The 18,101-nt window shown below is 44.4% G+C and overlaps 1 protein-coding gene across 5 annotated transcripts in view; it reads right to left on the bottom strand.

Moving 5' to 3' along the window:
* ELMO1 (engulfment and cell motility 1) overlaps positions 1-18,101 on the bottom strand; it is a 668,619-nt gene that overhangs the window by 503,749 nt on the left and 146,769 nt on the right. For 4 of the 5 annotated variants that reach the window (XM_033930221.1, XM_033930218.1, XM_033930220.1 and 1 more), the window contains exon 5: positions 5,328-5,400. The exons of the other annotated variant lie outside the window; for it this stretch is intronic. In XM_033930221.1, the coding sequence (XP_033786112.1) occupies positions 5,328-5,400 (73 nt within the window). The remainder of the gene's footprint in view (positions 1-5,327; positions 5,401-18,101) is intronic. 5 annotated transcript variants of the gene reach the window in all.

Genomic DNA, 18,101 nt, shown 5'->3' on the forward strand with positions numbered 1-18,101 from the left:
CCCTGTTGGCAAGCATGGAATTCTGATAAAGGCGCTTGCCAAATTTATCCATCGTTCTGCCCTCTCTGCCAGGAGGGGTGGAGGCATAAACACTGGAGCCCTGGGTTTTCTTTAAGGTGGACTCCACTAGAAGGGATTCATGGGGTAGTTGAGTCTTGTCGAACCCCGGGATAGGAATGACCCTGTATAAACTATCTAGTTTTCAAGGGGCACCCGGTACCGTGAGAGGGTTTTCCCAATTTTTGTAAAAAGATTCCCGTAAGATGTCGTGGACGGGTAACTTCAAAAATTCTTTGGGGGGTTGTTCGAAGTCCAGGGCGTCAAGGAAAGCCTGGGACTTCTTAGAGTCGGATTCCAATGGGATAGACAGAGCCGCCGACATTTCCCTTAGAAATTTTGTGAATGAGGACTGTTCAGGTTTGGAACTGGTATCGACCATCGAGGGTTCCTCGTCCGTTGATGAAGCCTCATCATCGGTACCGGGTGGGGATTCTTCCCATAAGTCCGGGTCCCTGACGTCGGTGTGCGTAGGACGGGACGGTGGTGTGGACGGCTCAGTGTGGCGAGTCTTAGAGATTGATTTGCCAGAGCGCATCGAGACGGTACCAGGGGAGGAAGACCGGTGCCGGTCCTGGTCTCGGGGGGACTGGTGTCGGTCTCGATGTCGGGGAGGGTCGGCGTCAGAGCGTGGTTGCACGGGAGGATTGAGTGGTTCAGCCGCGAGTACCGGCATGGAGGTGTTCAATGGTACCGATGGTGTCGACACCGGTGGTATGGTGCGAGGCTCGGGCCGGTCCGGTACCGGAAGGAGCGGGGCCAACATTGCTGGCAACAAGTGTTGGAGTTGTTGTTGTAGTTGCTCCTGCAATTGGCTTTGGAGTATGGCCGCAATGCGGTCGTCCAGAGGGGGCACCGGTACCGCTTTTTTCTTTTTCGGTACCATAGGTGCCGCTCCATGCCCCGGCGATGAGGATGCCGATGACGAGGCACTCACCGAAATCGGGGCGGAGCGTTTGCGGGGTCGGCGTGATGCAGGGAGGACCGGCGTCGCCGCTGTGGCAGGAGGGCGCTCAAGGGAAGTGGAAGGCTTCTTAGCCGGCTTACCTGGTGCCAGCGACCCCGAGGAAGGATCAGGCGTTGTCGAAGTAGTTGGTGCTGACTTTTGCGGTGCCGTTGACGGCGCGGCCGATTCCATGGCAGATCCGGTACCGAAAAGGATATTCTGTTGGATCTGTCTATTTTTTAATGTACGTTTTTTAAGAGTAGCACAGCGGGTGCAGGTGTCAGCCCGATGCTCTGGACCCAGGCACTGTAGGCACCAATTGTGCGGGTCAGTGAGAGAGATCGGGCGTGCACACCGCTGGCACTTCTTAAAGCCCGGCTGAGGGGGCATGAAGGGAAAAATGGCCTCCGCAAAATCAAAACCGGAGGCCTGTATGGTGGCAACAGGCCCCGCCGGGGCCGGCCTGAAAAATAAAGAAAAAACAAAGGTTTTTTTTGTTTGTTTTTTTTTTTGCTATTTAGAATGGAAAAAGAAACCCGAAGGAAAAAGAACAAAAAGGAAGACAATTTCGCGAGCTGGAAGGCAAAAATCAGATATTTCAACAGCCGTTGAAAACACATGCGTCTTCTTCGCTCCGCGGAAACGAAGAAACTGGGGACCACGCTCTCCTCCGTCGGGCAGGAAGGCACTCGCGCATGCGCGGTGCAGCCAACTAGAACTTTCTAATTAAAAGTGTCCGTACCGGGGCTCCGTCGGTGACGTCACCCATGCGTTAAGAATATGCTGCCTGCTTGTCCTGGGATAAAAAAAGTATCAACAAACAAAAATCTAAACAGAATTATCTGTAAGTCTATGCTGGCGCAAATACAAGAATATAGAATGGTAATGGTAATAGCACTTATATTCCGCCAACTCCCTGAAACAGGTTCAAAGCAGATAACACAAAAAATATTTAGGAACATCAACATAACAAAAAACCAAAAAAGAAATTTTTTTAAACATAAACTTTCAACTGTTTTTGAAATAATAAATAAGAGGAAATCATCCTCAATTCAACAGGTAAAGAACCCAAAGCTGAAACTGCTTAATATTGAAAGGAGGCAGAGATATTTTTATATATATTTAACCCAACAAAAGATGGAAAATGGAAATCTCTAGCTTGTAAAGACAATGGAGATAATGGAAATGAAAACAAAACAATATAATAATTTACAAAAATAATGCATCTTAATAGGTAGCCAATGGAGCATTGCCAAAGTAGGCAATGATTTGACCTCTTTTGTTTAAAATCATCTTCATAGTGGTATATTGGATCACTTGTAATTCAGAAAGCAGATTACTAGAGAAAAGACAGTATAAAGTATAAACCAGGGGTGCCCACACTTTTTTGACTCGTGAGCTACTTTTAAAATGACCAAGTCAAAATGATCTACTAACAATAAAATTTAAAAAAAACACAACGCACACTGTACGCATAGAATTGTTAATTATCATTCCTATTCCGGGTTTTTTTCAAAGAAGTCAAAGCAGATGACTCTATGCACTGTCATCTCAGTAACAACCATACAAAAATAGACAAATACCCACCTCCCTCCCTTTTTACTAAACCACAATAGCAGTTTTTAGCGCAGGGAGCTGCGCTGAATGCCCAGCGCTGCTCTCGACGCTCATAGACTCCCTGTGCTAAAAACCACTATTGCGGTTTAGTAAAAGGGGACCATATTGTAAAATATAGACAGCAGATATAAATTCAGACAAATTTTGATCACTAAATTTAAAATAAAATCATTTTTCCTACCTTGTCTGGTGATTTAATGAGTCTCTGGTTGCACTTTCTTCTTCTGACTGTGCATCCAATCTTTCTTTTAGCCTGTATGCTTCCTCTCCTCCACACCTCATTCCCTCCCCCAACTTTTTCTTCCTCTCTCCCTGACCTTTCTTTCTTTCTCTCTTCATGCCCCCTTTCTTTTTTTCTGTTTCTCTTCTTTCCTTCTGTTTCCCTGCCTGCCCCCTTTCTTTCTTTCTCCCTGCCCTTCCCCAAGCCACTGCCACTGCCGCTTCCATCGGGGAACAGGACCCAAATGCCACCAATGGATAACAGGCCCCAAAGCCGACGCCGACGCCACCCCATGCTCTCCCTGCTTCGGGCCGACTAGCATTCCTCTTCCCAACGTCAATTCTGCCGTCGAAGAGGAAGTTCCGCCCAGCCAGGCAGCGATTAGCTGGCCCGAACTTCCTCTCCAAGGGCAGAATTGACGTCAGGGAGAGGAAGACTGATCGGCTCGATAGATCGCCAAGGCAAAGTGAGTCCTGGATGATCGACTCACTTTGCCTTGGCGAGCTACCGGTCGATCGCGATCGACCTATTGGGAACCCCTGGTATAAACCATTGCAATAATCTAATTTAGAGAGGATGAATGCTTGAACTAAAATTGTAAAATGTTTTTCATCAAAAATAGATCAAAGTCTCCTGAAACAATGTAATTAATAAAATGTAACTCTAATCTGGAACACATTCCCAGAGGATGTGGTAAGAGCAGATAATGTAGCTGGTTTAAAAAAAATGTTTGGACAAGTTCCTGGAGGAAAAGTCCATAGTCTGCTGTTGAGACAGACATGGGATGGTAGCATGGAATGCTGCTACTATTTGGGTTTTTGCCAGGTACTTGTGACTTGGATTGACCTCTGTGAAGACAGGATACTGGGCTAGATGGACCATTGGTCTGACCCAGTAAGGCTATTCTTACGTTTTTATATCAAAGATAACGATGTATCTAAATGAACACCGAGAATGTTGGTGACACTATCAACTTTCAGTTTAAATCCATCAGAGAAAAGCAATTCCTTAGGAATATTACATCTAACTCTATCAAGCCAAAGTAATTTGGTTTTGTCTCTATTCAATTTTAAACCATGTGCTGTACTTAATTCCATTTTTATATAAAAGACTAGCTGATGCCCCGGCGTTGCACGGGTATTTAATTATAGCAATAACACTGTAAATGGATTGAAATAAAGATACTTTATAGTGGTGAATGAAATTATTTTTTTACAGCTTAATAAAAAGTACAATATTCAAATTATAATGTGAAATATTTGACAAAATGAATACAATACAACTAACGCAAAACGTGATTATAAACAACATTTTTAGTTTCACCTCCAGGAGCAAGAACATATAAATTCTTGGGTGAACCCACCCTTGAGCAAGCAACATAGAGTTGTGGGCCGAGAGACCCCCAGAACATATCACCCCAGATAGTGAGGGATCTGCATACCAAGTTTCGTTCAAATCGGTCAAGCCGTTTTTGAATTACAGTGAGAATGGCAGCTTTTTACATTTTTTCCATTGACATGAATGGGTGAAATCTGATTTTCTGTTTGTAGCTCCGCCCATGTGTGCAGGTGGGCCGCGAGACCCCCAGAACATATCACCCCAGGTAGTGAGGGATCTGCATACCAAGTTTTGTTCAAATCGGTCAAGCCGTTTTTGAATTACAGTGAGAATGGCAGCTTTTTACATTTTTTCCATTGACATGAATGGGTGAAATCTGATTTTCTGTTTGTAGCTCTGCCCACGTGTGCAGGTGGGCCGCGAGACCCCCAGAACATATCACCCCTGGTAGTGAGGGATCTGCATACCAAGTTTCGTTCAAATCGGTCAAGCCGTTTTTGAATTACTGTGAGAATGGCAGCTTTTTACATTTTTTCCATTAACATGAATGGGTGATATCTGATTTTCTGTTTGTAGCTCCGCCCACGTGTGCAGGTGGGCCGCGAGACCCCCAGAACATATCACCCCAGGTAGTGAGGGATCTGCATACCAAGTTTCGTTCACATTGGTCAAGCCGTTTTTGAATTACTGTGAGAATGGCAGCTTTTTACATTTTTTCCATTGACATGAATGGGTGAAATCTGATTTTATGTTTGTAGCTCCGCCCACATGTGCAGGTGGGCCGCGAGACCCCCAGAACATATCATCCCAGGTAGTGAGGGATCAGCATACCAAGTTTCGTTCAAATCGGTCAAGCCGTTTTTGCGTGATCGCGGCACATACACACATACATACACACATACATACCTCCGATTTTATATATATAGATTACATTTGCTGTAAAGGTAGATGAAGTATATCTTGAATTGGTATCAATAAAAACATAACACATGAAAAGAATTTCACACAACAGGTAGAAAAATTATCACAAAATGATGCCATATATTCATTGAACAGTACTGGGGACAATGGGGATCCAACCTCAGTGTTGCAACTTTTCCCAAAATGGTTATCCAAGTATCGAAAACTGTGATGTAAATGGTTACACACCTTTTCTGTGATGTAAAACATTGAACTATCCGCATGTTGGAGAGCATAATTTTCATGATTTGGAAGCGACCACCTGAAAAATATGAACATTTGCCCATTACATTTATTTAATGCTTTGTAATCTCACACACAAAGTGTAAAACGACAAGCACAAAAAAGGGCTCTTCAAGCATCACTGTTCATTAATGCTGCATAAACACACGTGTTCATAAACACATTTTCTGTAGACCAAGTTATAAATACAAGTAAAGCTTCTGTTTTGTCTTGTTTCCAATTTACTCCATTGCTTTCTCAGTTGCCAAGGCCTCCTCGCCAGCCTTCAAAGAACAGATGGGGAGTCTCCTCTGAAAATGAACACTTTAGCATCACTCTGATCATAGGGCTACCTCACACTTTACTGATTTGTTTTCTGGTGCTTCTGAACAGTGCCAAATTAACTGCTCTTTAACTGATGGGACATCAATTTCTATAAGACCTTCTGATATCAAGCCCTTTTGAAGTTCCACCGTTTGGGGGAATTGTTTTTATATAGACCTCTTAGTCTAATTTATAACATTCTTTGACTCCTAGGGTCTTTTTCAATTTTTTTTCTTTACTGGTCCTCCCATAGTTCTTTTCAATTTACAAAAACATTGAACAGAATCAACTTCTGCAGCACACTTTCTTTCTTCCAAGTTAATTCCATCTACCATCACACTATTATTTTATCAGTCAACCAAATTCTGGTCAGTTCACCATCATGGAACCACAACTGCCAACAGTTCAAAACGTTTTAGGGGTGCCTAACACAATACCCCTCCCTAGTCACAGTGAAGGGGCATGGCTCAACACTGGGGGTACTCAGCATCCCCTGGCACCATAGAGCTGGTGCCTACGCTTGGGACCCATTCATAGGCTACTCAATTTATTCTTAAACCTCTTGAGGAACAGTATCGAAGGCTTTGCTGAAATCTAAGTGGATCAAGGGGCTCATTTTCAAACCACTTAAGACACAAAGTACCATAGGTTTCTACAGCATTTCGTGTGTCTAAGTGTTTTGAAGATAAACTTCCATATCTAGTGCATGCCATTAATCTAGTCCTCTGGTCACCCAGTCAAAGAAAAATCAGATTATTTTACCAAAGTAAGACCAAGCCAAACCAATGTTGCCTTAGACCTAACAATATATTGGGTTCTAGAAAGTTCACTATCCTTTTCCTTCAGCAAAATCTCCATTACTTTTTCCACCACTAAAGGAAGGTGCATATTGTCTAGTGGACACATACGAGTGGAGTTTGGGTGAAGCATGAACAGAACACACAATGGCGTAGGTTACAATTTATGTATGGATTTTTGGAAATCTATATACAGGCATACTAGCTCTAGAGGTGGTGTACCTTGTGCTATTTAGCACAGTTACTTACCGTAACAGGTGTTATCCAGGGACAGCAGGCAGATATTCTCACATGTGGGTGATGTCATCCACTGAGCCCCGATGCAGACAGCCTCGCAAGCAGACTTGCTTGTAAAACTTAGAAAGTTCACGAGTGCTTTCCCGCCCAACGTAGGGCGCGCCTCCTCAGCGTTCCCCTCAGTTCAGATAGCTAGCTAAGAAGCCAACCAGGGGAGTTGGGTGGGTCATGAGAATATCTGCCTGCTGTCCCTGGATAACACCTGTTACAGTAAGTAACTGTGCTTTATTCCAGGACAAGAAGAAAGCATATTCTTACATGTGGGTGACCTCCAAGCTAACCAGAATGGGATGGTGGGAGTGTTGGCAATCTAGGAGAATAAATTTTGTAAAACTGCCTGGCCAAAATGGCCATCCCATCTGGAAAAAGAATCTAGACAATAATGAGAGGTGAAAGTATGAACCGAGGACCAAGTGGCAGCTTTGCAGATTTCCTCAATAGGATTAGATCTAAGGAAAGCTACTGATGCTGCCATGGCTCTAATTTTATGGGCTGTGACTCTACCCTATAGATGCAGTCCAGTCTGAGTATAGCAGAAAGAGATGCAGGCAGCTAACCAATTGGAGATGGTGCGATTGGAAATCGGATGGCCCAACTTGTTTGGATCAAAGGACACAAAATGTTGAGGAGCAGATCTGTGTGGCTTAGTCCTTTGCAAGTAGAAAGCACGCTTACAGTCCAGAGTATGAAGAGCTGTTTCTCCAGGATGAGAATGAGGCTTTGGAAAAAAAACACTGGAAGTACAATGAATTGATTGAGATGAAATTCTGAAACCACTTTAGGTAAGAATTTAGGATGAGTACGGAGGCCCACCTTGTCATGATGGAATACTATGAAAGGTGGGTCTGCAACTAAAGCTTGTAGTTCACTGACTCTGCGAGCAGACATGAGAGCAATGAGAAAAACCACTTTCCAAGTGAGCTATATAAGATGAGGCGAAGCCATTGGTTCAAAAGGAGGCTTCATCAATCGAGCAAGAACCACATTGAGATCCCAAACCACTGGAGGCGGTTTGAGACGTGGTTTGAAATTGAAAAGTCCTTTCATATATCTGGAAACCACACGATGAGCAGGTAGGGGTTTCCCTTCGATAGGCTGATGAAAAGCAGCAATTGCACTAAGATGGACTCAAATGGATGTGGATTTGAGGCCTGACTGAGATAAATGGAACAGATAATCCAAAACTGAAGACAAGGAGGTAGATTGAGGCTCCTTGTGATGAATGGTGCACCAAGCAGAATATCTAGTCCATTTCTGGTTGTAACGCTGTCTAGTGGTAGGCTTCCTGGAAGCCTCTAGAATGTCCTGTACAGATTGAGAAAACTGTAGAGTGGCAGTTAGGTTGAGAGGTACCAAGCTGTCAGGTGTAGAGCCTGCAGGTTGGGATGAAGCAGAGATCCTTGACTCTGTGTAAGCAGAGACAGAAAAACTGGTAGAAGAAATGGCTCTCTGCTGCTGAGTTGAAATAGAAGGGAGAACCAAGGCTGTCTGGGCCACCGAGGAGCTATCAGAATCATGGTGGCATGGTCTCGTTTGAGTTTGACAAGTGTCTTGAGAATGAGAGGGAATAGAGGGCACACATAAAAAAACTGATTCTTCCATTCCAGAAGAAAAGTATCTGTCACGAGGCGGTGAGGAGAGTATAACTTGGAGCAAAACTGAGACAGTTTGTTGTTGTGGGGACACACAAAGAGATCTATCTGAGGGATTCCCCACTGCGAAAAAATGTGATGGAGAGGCAAGGAATTGAGTGTTCATTCTTGAGGTTGGAGAAGACGACTCAATTTGTCCGCCAGACAGAACATAAGAACATAAGCAATGCCTCTGCCGGGTCAGACCTGAGGTCCATCGTGCCCAGCAGTCCGCTCACGCGGCGGCCCAACAGGTCCAGGACCTGTGCAGTAATCCTCTATCTATACCCCTCTATCCCCTTTTCCAACAGGAAATTGTCCAATCCTTTCTTAAACCCCAGTACCGTACTCTGCCTTATTACGTCCTCTGGAAGCGCATTCCAGGTATCCACCACCCGCTGAGTAAAGAAAAACTTCCTAGCATTTGTTTTGAATCTATCCCCTTCCAATTTTTCCGAATGCCCTCTTGTTCTTTTATGTTTTGAAAATTTGAAGAATCTATCTCTCTCTACTTTCTCTATGCCCTTCATGATCTTGTAGGTTTCTATCATGTCTCCTCTGAGTCTCCGCTTTTCCAGGGAGAAGAGCTCCAGCCTCTCCAATCTTTCAGTGTATGAAAGGTTTTCCATGCCCTTAATCATTCGTGTCGCTCTCCTCTGGACCCTCTCAAGTATTGCCATATCCTTCTTAAGGTACGGTGACCAATACTGAACACAGTACTCCAGGTGCGGGCGCACCATTGCCCGATACAACGGCAGGATGACTTCTTTTGTTCTGGTCGTAATACCATTTTTAATAATACCCAACATTCTGTTTGCCTTCTTCGCGGCTGCTGCGCATTGCGCCGTTGACTTCATTGTTGTATCCACCAGTACACCCAAATCTCTTTCAAGGTTACTTCCCTCTAATACTAATCCCCCCATTTGGTAGCTGAACATCGGGTTCTTTCTCCCTATATGCATGACCTTGCATTTCCCTACACTGAATTTCATCTGCCATTTATTCGCCCACCGTTTTTCTCCCCTTGAACCATAGAACACTTTCAGAAAGGTGTTGTGATGGATCACCCAATTCCACACCTTTTGAACTTCCTGACAAAGAGGGAGAGATCCTGTGCCTCCCTGCTTGTTGACATAATACATGACAACTTGGTTGTCTGTATGAATAAGGACTATTTGATTGTGAAGAACATGCTGAAAAGCTTAGAGAACATTGAAGATCACTCTGAGTTCCAACAGATTGATGTGACACTGACGATCCATGCTGGATCAATGGCTTTGAGTACAGAGACCATTGAGATGAGCTCCCCAAGCGTAGGTCGAGAAATATGTCATGAGGACCTTCTGAAACAGTAAACCTCTGGAGAGACTGTCTCAACGAAGGAGTCACTGCAATGTGCTGAGAAAGTGGGTCAAAAGCCTGCGCCCACTGTGATGCCAAGGTCCACTGAGGAATTCTGAGGTGAAGTCTGGCAAAAGGAGTCAAGTGAATGGTAGAAGCCATGTGTCCTAGGAGAACCATCATGTGTCTTGCTGAAATTGAAGGTAGGGAAGACACGTTGAGGCAGAGTTGAATGAGAGCATCCTGACGTTGTTGAGGAAGGAATGCTGAGTTGCACAGTGTCCAATACAGCTCCAATAAACTGTAGAGTCTGAGAGGGCTGTAGCTGGGACTTGGGAAAGTTGATTTCAAAACCCATACTTTGGAGGAACCACGTAGTCTGTTGGGTCGCTACAATAACCCCCTGAGACTTTGAATCTTTGATGAGCCAATCGTCCAGGTATAGGAAAACCTGAAGACCATGGTTTCGCAGAGCTGCTGCTATCATCAGCAGGCACTTGGTGAAGACTCTTAAAGATGATGCCAGGCCGAAGGGTAGCACTCTGTATTGAAAGTGATGATTTCCTACCCAAAATCTGAGGAACTTGCGAGAGGCTGGATGAATGGGAATGTGAGTATAAGCCTCTTTGAGATCCAGAGAGCATAACCAATCGTTCTGATCTAGAAGGAGATACAAGGATGCCAGACAGTATGCAGAATTTTTCTCTGACAAGAAATTTGTTGAGTGCTCTCAGATCCAAGATAGGTCGCAGATCACTCATCTTCTTTGGAACTAGGAAGTAAAGGGGGTAAAACCCTCTGCTCTGCTGTTCCAAAGGAACTTCCTCGATGGCACAGAAATGAAGCAAAGCCTGAGCTTCCTGAAGAAGAAGGGTAGTCTGCAAGGGGTTGGAAGGATACTGTCTTGAGGGCAGATCTGGAGGAATCTGGATTAAACGAAGAGAGTAATCTTCCTTGATGATTGATAGGACCCAGATGTCTGAAGTAATGAGTTCCCATCATTGGTAAAAATGATGGAGATGACCTCCAATGGGAAGGGGAGAGGACAGAGGCAGAACAATGGAAGTGATGCTCTGTATTAGATAACGTAAGAACATAAGAACATAAGCAATGCCTCTGCTGGGTCAGACCAGAGGTCCATCGTGCCCAGCAGTCCGCACACGCGGTGGCCCAACAGGTCCAGGACCTGTGCAGTAATCCTCTATCTATATCCTTCTATCCCCTTTTCCAGCAGGAAATTGTCCAATCCTTTCTTAAACCCTGTACTGTACTCTGCCCTATTACGCCCTCTGGAAGCGCATTCCAGGTGTCCACCACTCGTTGGGTAAAGAAGAACTTCCTAGCATTCGTTTTAAATCTGTCCCCTTTCAACTTTTCCAAGTGTCCTCTTGTTCTTTTATTTTTCGAAAGTTTGAAGAATCTGTCCTTCTCTACTCTCTCTATGCCCTTCATGATCTTATAAGTCTCTATCATATCCCCTCTAAGTCTCCTCTTCTCCAGGGAAAAGAGACCCAGTTTCTCCAATCTCTCAGCGTATGAGAGGTTTTCCATCCCTTTTATCAAGCGTGTCGCTCTCCTCTGAACCCTGTCGAGTAACGCCATATCCTTCCTAAGGTACGGAGACCAATATTGGACGCAGTATTCCAGATGCGGGCGCACCATCGCCCGATACAATGGCAGGATAACTTCTTTTGTCCTTGTTGTAATACCCTTCTTGATTATGCCTAGCATTCTATTTGCTTTCTTAGCGGCCGTTGCGCACTGTGCCGTCGGCTTCATTGTCATGTCCACCAGTACCCCCAAGTCCCTTTCTTGGTTATTCTCATTCAATAATATCCCTCCCATCGTATAGTTGTACCTTGGGTTTCTGTTTCCAACATGCAATACTTTACATTTCTCAACGTTGAACTTCATCTGCCATCTCGCCGCCCATTCCCCCAATTTGTTCAAGTCCCTTTGCAATTCTTCACATTCCTCTTTAGTCCCAGCTCCACTAAATAGTTTTGTATCGTCCGCAAATTTTATTATCTCACACTTCGTGCCTGTTTCTAGATCATTTATGAATATATTAAATAGCAGCGGCCCGAGCACTGAGCCCTGCGGGACACCACTCGTGACCCTCATCCAGTCCGAGTAGTGGCCTTTCACCCCTACCCTCTGTTTCCTACCCGCCAACCAGTTTCTGATCCATCTATGTACGTCTCCGTCCACTCCATGGTTCATCAGTTTCCGGAATAGACGTTCGTGAGGCACCTTGTCAAAGGCTTTTTGGAAATCAAGGTATATGATGTCTATGAGGTCTCCTCTGTCCATCCGTTTGTTAATTCCTTCGAAGAAGTGCAATAAGTTCGTTAGGCACGATCTCCCCCTGCAGAAACCATGTTGGGTTGTTTTCAAAAGTTCGTTTCTTTCCAGATGTTCATCGATGTGTTCTTTAATCAGTGCTTCCGCCAGTTTCCCCGGAACCGAGGTCAAACTCACTGGTCTGTAGTTTCCCGGGTCACCTCTTGATCCCTTTTTAAAGATGGGCGTGACATTGGCTATCTTCCAATCCTCCGGGATCATGCCTGTTTTCAAGGATAGGTTGCAAATTTGCTGCAGTAGTTTCGCTATCTCCTCCTATAATTCCTTCAGAACCCTGGGATGGATTCCGTCCGGACCCGGGGATTTGTCAGTTTTAAGTTTTTCTATCTGCCTGTGTACATCATCAAGGCTCACTTCCATGGATGTTAATTTTTCTGCTTGATTTCCATTGAAGATTTGTTCAGGTTCCGGTATGTAGGTTGTGTCTTCGTTTGTAAATACAGACGGGAAGAACATGTTGAGTCTTTCTGCGACTTCTTTCTCCTCCTTCACCGCTCCCTTCCTGTCTCCTTCGTCCAGCGGTCCCACCTCCTCCCTAGCTGGCTGTTTCCCTTTAACATATCTGAAGAACGGTTTGAAATTTCGTGCCTCCCTGGCTAGCCTCTCTTCATACTCTCTTTTGGCTTTTCGAACCACACGGTGACATTCTTTGTGATACTTCCTGTGCTCCTTATGGTTCCCTTCAGTTTTGTCCTTTTTCCATTTCCTGAATGAATTTTTCTTATTGCCTATCGCTTCCTTCACTATTTTATTCATCCATACTGGGTCTTTTGTTCGACCCTTTTTGCACCCCTTTCTGAATCTGGGGATGTGCAGATTTTGTGCCTCGCTCACCGTGTCTTTGAAAAAAGACCAGGCATGTTCTACTGTTTGCCATTTTTTGGAAGTGTTCCTAAGTTTCTTCCTTACCATTTCCCTCATTGCTTCATAGTTTCCTTTCCTGAAGTTGAAAGATGTCGCTATGGTTCTCTTTCCGTTTGGTATGCCTACTTCAACCTTGAACTTGATCATATTATGATCACTGTTTCCCAACGGTCCCACTACTTCCACTTCCTTTGCAGGTCCCCTTAGTCCATTTAGGATTAAATCCAGAGTGGCATTTCCTCTCGTCGGTTCTCTAACAAGCTGCTCCATGAAGCAATCTTGTATAGCCTCCAGGAATTCTGTCTCCCTAGCGCATCTTGAGCTTCCAAGACTCCAGTCTATCCCAGGATAGTTGAAGTCTCCCATAACAACTGTGTAACCGCTTTTGCATTCTCGCTTCATCTCGGCATCCATTTCTTTATCGCTATCTCCGGTTTGCCCGGGTGGACGATAGTATAGGCCCATCTTTATTTCATGCCCTTTCCTACCCGGTATTTTAACCCATAGCGATTCCAGTTTGTTGATCATCTCCGCTGTGTCCATTCTTGTCGATTGTATGCTTTCTTTTACGTATAGGGCTATTCCTCCTCCTTTCTGACCTGACCTATCCCGGCGATAGAGCTTGTACCCCGGCAGTGCTGTATCCCATTTGTTTTCCTCATTCCACCACGTTTCAGAGATTCCAATGATGTCTATGTCCTCTGCATTGGCCATGGCTTCTAGTTCCCCCATTTTGTTACTTAAACTCCTTGCATTAGTATATATGCAGTTTAGATCCTGGCATTTTGTCGTCTTCATTTCTTTTCCCTGTGCTTCGGTCTTTGGTGTCTTCTCTTTTGCTACATTCTTTCTAACCTCCTCTTCTGGGTTAGTTGACTCCTGTAATTTGTCTCTTGTTTCTTCCCTGCCTTTTTTCCCCTCAGTATCTTCACGGGATACCTTCTTCCGAATCATCGACGCTAGGTCGACTGTCGGCTTTCCCCTTTCTCTTAGTTTAAAGCCTGTTCTATTCCTCTCTTGACGTTGTTTGCTAGAAGTCTTGTTCCCGCCGTGCTCAGGTGCAGTCCATCTCTCCTGTAGAGCTTGCTCTTGCTCCAGAACGTTGTCCAGTTTCTCACGAAAAGGAATCCTTCTTCCTCACACCATCTCCTCATCCATGCATTTATTGATTGTACTTCTTCCTGCCTTTTCACATCTGCCCTCGGTACCGGTAGGATCTCTGAGAATACTATCTTCTGGGCCCTCATCTTCAGCTTCCTTCCCAGAATTTTGAACTGTTCTATCAGCGTTCTATCAGATGGTCAAAAAGACTGAGTGGCCTTGGATGTAGCAGGAGTCTGAGGTTTCTGCTGGCAGTATGAAAAATAATTTTAAATTCAAATTGGGAAAAAATCAAAATGGCCACTACAGGTGCCAATTTTGACTAAAAATAGCCTAGGAAAATCACAGGAACCCTAAAAAAATGGCGATTTGGGGATTACAGAGGTGGGGAGGGGGAGGGCACCCAAAAACTCCTCCAAAATTGCTGATTCAAGCTGTCAGTTTGTACTCACTGTGACTTGGGCTGAATGGAAAACACTGCATACAGAGCTGAAAACAGCCACAGGGAGATCTCTGCCTCAAAGAACTGTGGATTTGGATATCAACTCTTCTGACTGCCCCACTGGCATGACTTCCACGGCAGGAGATCTCCGCCACCCTCTGACACACTGCGCAGATGCCTGGTGGAGGAATGCAGTCTGGCTCCGATCCCAGTTGTGCCTCTCATGGAACTGCTCAGCCTGCACTCTACCCACTAGCGGATGAACCTGGTTTGAGCAAGTTCCCAAGGGAATGGTCCAGGAGGCTTCCTGAAGGCTTCCTGGAGGCTGTCCAGGAGGCTTCTTGCCAAGCAGGGAACCCATCCAGAAACAGACTTTTTCCAAAGGTCTGTGATCTCCTGCAGTCAAGGATGTCCCCACAGGGAACCTCCACAGCATGAAAGTGAAAAACTGCAAACGAAATATACTGAAAGTCCACAAAATTAAACACAAGCAGAAAAGATAAGCTCTTACAGCCTGGCTTGTAAGCTGAAGATGATACATAGTAATGAGGTATGAGGGAGAAGGGATAAAACTTCTGAAATTTGAGGCTTCTTACAAAGTCCTGGCAGGTAGACGGTAATAACCCACTGGTCCCGGAATAAAGTGGAATTGTACAAGAACATGCAGTTAAAGTCAGGTTTGTGCACACATTAGTCAGTGGTATAAGGAAACAAGGGAGACCATGGGCCCGTCAAGAATGACATGGAAATGATCAAGCAATTGAAAGACGCTATGGAAAACAGGGAAGCATGGCGAGGATTGGTCTACAGAGTATCTAAGGGTCGGACACAACTGAATGAATATTAGTACTAGTTGTGAATACATTACTGTGCACTGAATGATCAAATAGTTTCTGTGAGAGTTTAACTCCCACTAAAACCATTATCACAGACTGTACAAAAATGTGTTTAAATGCACATTAATGCTATCATTATGTACCTCACAGCCATGCAAAAAAGAAAAAAAAGGTTTTTCATATGCGTTTAGCATGATAAGCACTTCACTAAGTCTGGAGGAGCATAGAAGGGTTGGTTGAGAAGAGCAGGCCTCTAGCAGCAGCCATGCAAATCCTTTCCCTCCCAAAACCAGCCCCAATGGTGTGCAAATACATCTGCTCCAAACATGGTATAAATATGTCAGAGGAAAGGCGGGAGAGAGGATATATGATAGAGACGTTTAAATACCTATGCAATTTAAATGCGCATGAGTCGAGTCTCTTTCATTTGAAAAGAAACTCTGCAATGAAAGGGCATAGGATGAAGTTAAGAGGTGATAGGCTCCGGAGTAATCTAAGGAAATACTTTTTTACAGAAAGGGTGGTAGATACATGGAATAGTCTCCCAGAAAAGGCGGTGGAGACAAAGACTATTTCTGAATTCAAAAGGGCCGGGGATAGGCATGTGAGATCTCTCAGAGAGAGAAAGAGATAAGGAAAAATTATGTTCTTACCTGTTAATTTTCTTTCCTTAGACGCAGCAGATGAATCCAGAGACCAATGGGATAGCACACATCTACCAGCAGGTGGAGATAGAGAAACTGATTAACAGGTGGTACTATTGGCTGGTACACCTCCTGCAACTTCAGTATTGCTCCTTGCCCAAGCATCCGTAACCATCAATATGTTTAGCATGTAAAAAACTTTTTTCCCATAACAAATTTCAAAAGGTAATAATACAGAATACAACTATCAATAATAACTGACTTTGAAAGTTGCAAAAGAAAAAACCGATAGTCAATTTCCAGAAAGGGTGGGGCTATGGATTCATCTGCTGCGTCTAAAGGAAAGAAAATTAACAGGTAAGAACATAATTTTTCCTTCCTTAGCAACAGCAGCAGATGAATTCAGAGACCAATGGGATGGTGCAAAGCAATCCCAATCTGGGTGGGAAGCAAATGCCGCCTCCGCAACAACCGAAGCACTAATCACTGCCTCCGCATGTGCCCCCACATCCAACCGGTAATGCTGAGATAAGTACTCTTGGAAGACCAAGTAGTTGCATGACAAAACTCCTCCAAGGAAAAAATCTCTGGACTATGTCCAAGTAGCCGCCATTGCTCTGGCTGAATGGTCATGAAGTTCTTCCGCCAACCGCTTCCCTGCCATCATGTAAGTGTAAAGAATGTCTTCCTGGACCCTTTGAGCGATGAATAATTTGGACGCTGCCAAACATTTATCGCATCCCTTGAAGAATATAAAGAGGTGATCTAAACGATTAAAAGTTGTTAGAAACCTACAGATTGTGGAGAATGCTATGTACTTTCAAAAAATGCAGTGAAGAAAAGCTCGTCTCCTCATTCCTCCTCCCAGGAAGAAGGAAGGAAAAGTGAGAGTGGCATAAAAGAAAGGATGACACCACCTTAGAAAGAAATTGTGGTACTGTCCGAACTGACACCACAGAATTTGTAAATCAGAAATAAGAATCCTCGGCGTATAAGGCCTGCAACTCAGAAAACCCTCCGAGCTGAAGCCATGGCCACAAGAAACACCGTGTTCAACGTCACAGCCTTTTAGAGTCTCAAAAGACAAGGTTGAAACGAAGCCTTCTGTAAACTGCGAAGAAGTACCTTAAGACTGTACTCCGGACAGGGCTTCTTAAGAGGTATACAAATATACTGTACTCCTTTTAGGAACTGAACTACATGAAGCTGAGCCCTTGTAACAAGCTAAGATTGCCACTTGAAGCTGAAGAGAATTGAACGCTAAGCCCTTGGCAATACGCTTGTGCCAAAAAAGAAAGAATATATATAATAGAACTCTGGAAGGGTGCCAATGTTGAGAAGTACCCAAGAAAAGAAAAGCCTCCAAACGGAAGCATAAGCCACAGGTGAAGACGTCTGTATCGCCTGGAGAAGAGAAGAAATAACCTGCTTCGCATAACCCTTACATGTCAGCCATGACTTTTCAAAAGCTAGGTCATAATACCAAAATATGACGAATATCATTTTGATTGGACCCTAGGTGAGTAAATCTGGAGATACCAGGAATCTCAACAGTTCGGCCGTCGAAAGACTCATCAGATCTGCATAGCAAGGATGGCGCAGCCAATCCAGAGATTCTCTAATTACTGTGCCCTGAAAGCGAGCTTGAGATGGCAAATCCATCCAATCATCAGCCAGGGGAAAACACATAAAAAGAGAAACCAGAGGCGAGAAAGAAGCAAAGCTGCTACCCCCTCTGATTGCCACTCCCTGCGTCTGCTGAAGAAGCTAGGAAGCTTTGAATTTCGAGACGAGGCCATGAGGTCTAGTTCTAGCAGATCTCACCTTTATACAAAGAGCTGGAATGCCTGAGCAAATAATTCCCAATTTCCAGGATGTAGAAGATTTTACTACTATTTATTATTTCTAAAACGCTGAAAGGTATACACAGCGCTGTACATTTTAACATACAATAGATGGTCCATGCTCAGATTTTGTTGTGAGAAAGTCTATCTAAACCCTTTTCCTGTCCTGTAAACTGATGCGCTGACAGAAGAGGAAGATGAGATTCCACCATTGAGGTAGAACCATTACTTTACTCGCCAACTGAGTACATCATGT

The sequence above is a fragment of the Geotrypetes seraphini genome, chromosome 2, assembly GCF_902459505.1.
Source record: "Geotrypetes seraphini chromosome 2, aGeoSer1.1, whole genome shotgun sequence".
Classification (NCBI taxonomy): Eukaryota; Metazoa; Chordata; class Amphibia; order Gymnophiona; family Dermophiidae; genus Geotrypetes; species Geotrypetes seraphini.